Consider the following 6,596-nt stretch of genomic DNA (forward strand, 5'->3'; position numbering starts at 1 on the left):
ACCTTATCAGCCTTAACTTGCCTTTAATCAGCTGAGTGGTGACCCAGTCTTGTCCATTTGATGGCTTCAGAATTCAAACTCACTTTGTCATTTTACTCTTAAAAAGGCTTTGCAAGTCTGTTTGGTCTTTTGGTCCATATTACACATTTTTAAAGGCTTTGCAGTACAAAACAGAGAGATAAGACTTGTTGCTTGATAGTTTTTGCCGGAAAGCAATACATGTCTATCATTTTAATGTGATTGAAAGTCAAATTCTTTTCAACAGCAAGCACTTTGTGAGGGTTTAATTCCACTGCTGGACATGCAAACAGTGCTGAAAGGGAGAAAATGGCTTTTAATGGCTTTTAAGCCAAATCAGGTCTTGCAGGTTTCCAGCAAAGTGAATTTAAATGAAAGTTTAAACAAAGTTTGTAACTTTGCTGGGATTTGATCCAACAATTTTGCATTGCTGTCCTGTAAAACCATGGCTAAAATATAACCTTTCACAAATCAGAGATTAGCAACCATGTCTCATTCAAGCATATCTTCAGTAGAGAGCCCTGAATGGCTGTTTATTTTTTTTTTTTAATCCTGTTCACTCCCTCTACATTATCTTTTGTGTTCCCTTGTGACGCTTTTTGCATTCCCTTGCAAAATCATTTGTGCTCATTTGCACCATTGTTTCATTTCTTTCAGTGTATGTAAGTTCATGTTAGAACTCAGGAAATTCAGCTGTTATGATCTAGCACTGGGTTGCTCAAAAGAATGAAAACATGAATCAAAGAGAAAGTCAAGAAATAAGTAACAGGAGCACAAATATAGACAATTGAAAGAAATTATTGACAGGAAAAAATTGTAAAGTATCACAAAATTTGTTTGGAAGGAATGGAAAAGCATATTCTGACCAATTCTTGCGAGAATCTATAGTTTATTGTAGCTATACCTAAAAGAATAGTTTGACATTTTGCAAAGCACATTTGCTCATTGTCTTGTTGGGATTTAAATAAGAAGATTGAAATCACTCTTAGGTCTATATTCTAAATACAGTATAAAGCCAGAGCCAGTGCCTGGTTAGCTTAGCTTAGCATAAAGACTGGAAATAGGAGCAGAGCAGCTAGAATGGTTATGTCCAAAGGTAACAAAATCCACTCACTCGTTAATATGTTATATCTGATTTGCTAAATTCGTACAAAAACCCAAGTCTAAAAATGACAATCAGTTCTTCCAAGTAAGAAGTGATCTGGCACACCCCAAAATCATGACTAGTGATGATAAAGCAAGTCAGAGAATGGACAACAGACTGACTGTTATGGAATAAAACATTGTTCGATTTCAGAAACACAAAGACATCAGGGAAAGCTCCTGGTTTTTTAAATTCCCAAAAGGCTCTTTGCAGATTGGTCTTTTCTGCCTGGCAGCATTTCACTCATATCAGTAAATAATGCTGCAGCTTGTAAAGCCATGGATTTCCAATCAAATCTCAAAACATGAAGATCATCCTTGGCAAAACATTTTGAAGAGAAAAGAATGCTTTGATTCAATTGGAAATGTTTCTTATCCACAAATTTCTTATATGACACCTTGGTGTAAAATCTTAACCTCTTCTCTGCTGATACATTCATTAAAAAATAAAAAACATAAGACTCTTTAGAAACATGTAAAAAGTAGGCATACAGGATATATTAAATTTGAAACTAAATCATCTGTGTTGTGATAATTGTCTTGGGATTGTAGATCAGATTAACAGGCAAACACAGTAAAAAAAAAAAGTCAGAAATATTTTTCTTACATTGACAGTAGTATCTCAATCAAACAATAAAATGTCTTCATATTGAGAGAGGGAGAAGAAAAAACTTTAAAGGGGATTCTTCAAAAAAAAAAGTTTTTTAAAAAAGTATTGATATATCCACATATTACAGGTCAGGGTAACAAATTGTTACATTTGGTCCGGTGTTGATTTTTTAAGAATATGTAGCAGAATGCAGGTTTTATGTATTCAGCAGGTGACTCACCTGCTGGTTTTTATCTCTTTTAATTTTCCTAAAAGCACTTTTGCAGACATTTTTCACCCTGTTCTGCTGCATGTATTCTCTGAGCCAATGTAACAGTGTGACTCACTGTTTCTGATGTTTTTCTGGCATTTCAAAGAAATGTCAGCAACTGGTCTGAGTAATAACAAATGTAATAATAAAATAAGATGGTTCGCTTAGCTTAACACAAACACAGTAAACACAGGGAAACAGCAATCTCTCCAGTGGAAACAAAATCTGCCAATGTTAAAATCTAAAGCTCACAAATTATATTGTATGGTTAAGTCATACAAAATGAAATGAAAATGGATGAAATTTGTCATTTACTAGATCGGGTCACACTAAGAGGAAAAGATTTTGTAGAAGAGGTCAGCACACTAAATCAAATTACAAGCTGGAAACCGTTGTGGTGACGCTGAAGTTGTGGAACCGTGGTGTGGTTCGTTTATAGTCTAACAATAGCTTTTTACTTATGGCCATTGCATTTAAGTTTCAAAAATCATAAAAGTGTTGTTCACTTGTGACGATCATCTTGCTGAACAAAACATGTAAATATAAACATTTGTTTGTCATACATCTTATTTTCTTCAGTAATCCAAAAACCTATGGAAAAATCTCATTGGCTTTTTATCGAGAGAACCCATGGTCATGCTAACTTCTGAGCTGGCCTCGAAAGCTACAGTATGTCGTCCCTATGACAGTCTATAATTTCCCAGAGTCTCTGCAAGTTGGATGGCAACTGCTCAGAGAGCCCAGTTTATTGTTTCCCCCTATTTCCAGTCTTTGCTGAGGTAAGCTAATAGCTGCTAGCTGTAGCCTCGTATTTAGCATACATCTTCTCATGTAATATGCAAATGTACCCAAATGTCAAACTATTCCTTTAAAAGGAAAATTCACACTGAATTCATCAGCTATCAAGGATCCCATCAAGCTCAGATTTTGGCAATTAGGTTAAAACCAGGATAAATGTGGCTGAAGACTTTTTTCTACATACATAACCAATGTTTCAACTGTCTTATAATGACAGTGCTCTAATGTCAGCAAGGTCCTGGCTACAACTTGAAAAGAAGTCAGTGAAATAATGTTGAATTTATAGCTGAAAGCATTAGTCGATTAACCGATCACAAGAGAATTAATCTGCAACTATTCTGATAATCAATTAAGTACTAAAACGTCCAAGGTATAATGGCAGCTACATTAACTTGTAGCACTAAAGCGTAGTAAACTGAAAATAAAAGTTCAGTGTAATATTACACATATGCACACACACACCCACACACACACACGCACAAAGAGATGTAAACCACTTGTTCAGAACAAAATTTAACCTTGTAGTGTCCCTGTGCCTGTATCTGTGTTGATCGATTTAATACCTGCATGATTATTTTGTGGTATAGTTCTCTCCATATGCGTGCATTATGGGTAACGTGGTTCTTTTGTGAAGTCCGTTAATTAAATCTTCCTGCGTGCGGTCTGGTCATTCTCTGTTCGTTTTGCTTTGAAGAAATAAATCTTTACCAGTTTACTTATTTGCACCTTTCAGCAGTCACAGATAAAGCTCCACAGTTAAGGTGGATGTTTAATGTGCTCTCTGGCTCCAACACTCGTATTAGTCCACCCAGTTAAAGACTGACAATCCAACAAATCCACCTCGGTCAGTTAAGCTGTACACGTTGTCTCTTCTTGCTTAGGGAGTCCATTAGGAGCTGGGTGACACTGTTGTCTATCAGTGGAGAATTAAGCAGAATGACAGTGGGTGCAACAAAGCTATCAATGTCATTGAGCTTGCTGGAGGCCTAAATAGTTTCACAGGGGAATAATGTGGTTATCTGACAACAAAATCAACGCTCCAGAGTGGAAATCTGTCTTCCCTTGTTAAATTTAGTACCTCCAGGACCCCTCCATTGAGCTCTGATGGAATGTGGAGCAAGTAGTGAGCAAAAGAAATACACCTCTTGTTAATGAGGAAGGTTGAATCTAAGGGTGTTAACTAATGTTTTAGAATGATATGTGGTAGGAGGATCTCGGATGCCAATGTAGAAGTGATAATTTTGTATGTGATCATGTAATTGCATATTGGAGGAGAGGAGAAGGTTAACGGAGGGATGAAGGAAAAAAGATGATAGAAAAAAGGAAGATGAAACGAGCCAAGAGTGTCATCCTATTTTGACAAAGAAGCAAAATGGATTTTTTTTCTAAGGCCTAAGACTTTCGTGGAGGGATTTTCAGGCAAGAAGGCAAAACAAAACTAAAGGAACTGAATCCATGGGAGCCCTCATAATTAAATGAGCATGTGTGATCCTTCCTCTCCAAGAAATAAAACATATTCAGAAATGGGCACAATCCTTCAGTTATCCCCCACAAGGTGTTGTTCGCTGTCTTCTACCAGCTTAAACATCCCATTCTGTGGCCAGTCTGAAGAAAGAACAACAGAGGTTTACCAGCAGTTTCAGTCAGAGGGCCAACACTTCAGTCTGTCAGCCACTCCCCTCTGAATCCTTCCTTCCTTGCATCCTTTTCACCTTCATTCCCATCGTTCAAAACTCTTCCTGGATCAACAGAGACAGCGGCGGTCACTCTTGGTCACTTCCTCTGAGGAGTGAACCACGTTGGGCACAAACCCACTCTTCACACCTTCCCAGCCCTCCTGGATTGTGATGTCGCCGGATCGCACCAGGGCAAAGATGTCTCTGGTCAGCTCGGTGAAAGCATGCTCCACATTAATGGCGTCACGGGCCGACGTCTCAACGTAACGCATCCCGTATGCTCCTGCCAGCTTCTCTGCCTCCTGACGGGTCACCTAGGACATCAAACACAACAAGATAAAACTTTTTCTATTCCTCCACTCTTAGCCTTGATTGAAAATTACAGGTGTACTCGTTGTTGCTCCATTGAGATTGAACCTGTTTGTTTTAATTTGTGAATGAGATCAAATACCATGCACCTGAATTTAGAAATAATACAATTATTATACAATATCATACAATTTTGAATCACTTAAAATTTTTGTGACATTGCACACTGTAGTTTTGTTGTAGGTTTATTTTATTTCAATGTGCCAAAAATGGTTTTGGTCCTAAAACCACGAGTGCATGAATATATCTACTAAAAATTGCTGACTAGTGTCTTTTGGCTATGCTGAAATAAGCCCAATTGTATACTCAGAGATCGCATTACCAAACCGCAGGACACCAATTTAATAGCCTCATGTCATCTGCAGCTTCACTTACATTTTTAAGAAAAGCTAGAACATTTGCCTTTTACATTGACTGATGAGACTTAGTAGATGAAGATCAGAATGAAGTGGGCAAGATGGGAAACCTTATATGATTTCCTAGTTTATCTGATTTTAATCCTGCTCTTAAAACATTTGAGTGCAGACACACTGCACACCCGAGTGTTTTGCAGCATCATCCTGTAAGCCATTTAGTATTTTTGCTTTCTGTCAGACAGCTGTCCCAAAATGGTTAAACAGAAAACGACTACTCACTAATCATGGATCTAACTGTGAACAAAAAGTTATTTATAAAACTGCAGATAAACCTGCTGTATATTATGTAACATTTGAAACAGCCTCTATAACTAGGAGCAACTTTTAAGACAATACAGTCTTATGAGAAATTGCTGGGTTAACATTTCCAATGACTTTTACACAGTACACACCTGCCGCTGTGCCTCCAGGTCGCACTTGTGGCCAACCAATAGGAAGACAATGCTGTGAGGCTGGACATGGCTGCGAGCCTCCTCCAGCCAATCGTGGACATTCTGGAAGGAGCGCCGATTGGTGATGTCGAACAGGAGGAGCCCGCCCACAGAGTTCCGGTAATAAGCCCTGGTGATGGACCTGCATAGGGGGTAGAATGGATGGAAAGATGAAGGTCAGAACCAGGTTCAGTAAATATAGAGGAGTTTGTCTCAACAAAGGTGATGTGGACAGTGGGCTTTCCTTCCATCTGTTTTGTGGATGCACTGTTAGGTGCCGTTCGCACCAGTCAGTGTGCGAACGAGAAAGAGGCGGACCCAGGTAGCCAACTTCGGTGCATGCAGTGATTTATTATATACAGTGATCAAGGGAGTGACAATACACAGAGGGAAATAGTACGGAGTCCTGTCGAGGAGTAGTAGCCGGGTGTTTGACCAACCGCAGGAGGTGAGGAGATGGAGAGATGGGCCGAGCTGCGTAGGCTGGGTCACTCCTGGGCTGGTCGGCGGTGATGGTGGTTACTGAAGGTAGAGACAGAGAGATGAAGGCAATAGTGGAAAAAGATAGGCTACTGTGCAATGACCTGCCTGGGAGGAGAGAGTGAAGCCACGATCCGGAGGAACAGTCCATGGGGGGAACACAAAACAGTAGCTGGCTAGGGGATAAATACATACAAAACAATGAAAACGCACGGAGTAAAGTTGGCCTAGTGACTAGAACGAACTGGCAAGTGACTGAGGAGTGAAACCGGGTAATATAGTGAGTAACCTAATCAAGTGCAGCTGGTTATAAGGGAGTGAGGAACAGGTGAACGTGATAAGTGTAATTGGGCAAGAGACAGTAGGAAAGGTGAGGGAGGCCAGAGCGGCCGAGCAAACCTGACA

At 39.4% G+C, this 6,596-nt stretch overlaps 1 protein-coding gene across 1 annotated transcript in view; it reads right to left on the bottom strand.

The window, feature by feature from the left end:
- Positions 1-102: 102 nt before the first annotated feature.
- The window catches only part of rab39bb (RAB39B, member RAS oncogene family b), a 16,235-nt gene continuing 9,741 nt past the window's right edge, over positions 103-6,596 (bottom strand). Inside the window, exons 2-3 of the mRNA XM_020619553.1 lie at positions 5,673-5,853; positions 103-4,809 (exon numbers count right to left, since the gene is read on the bottom strand). Coding sequence (XP_020475209.1) covers positions 4,564-4,809; positions 5,673-5,853 — 427 coding nt within the window. The 3' untranslated portion in view covers positions 103-4,563. The remainder of the gene's footprint in view (positions 4,810-5,672; positions 5,854-6,596) is intronic.

This window comes from Monopterus albus, unplaced genomic scaffold (genome assembly GCF_001952655.1).
Source record: "Monopterus albus unplaced genomic scaffold, M_albus_1.0 scaffold222.1, whole genome shotgun sequence".
Lineage (NCBI taxonomy): Eukaryota > Metazoa > Chordata > Actinopteri > Synbranchiformes > Synbranchidae > Monopterus > Monopterus albus.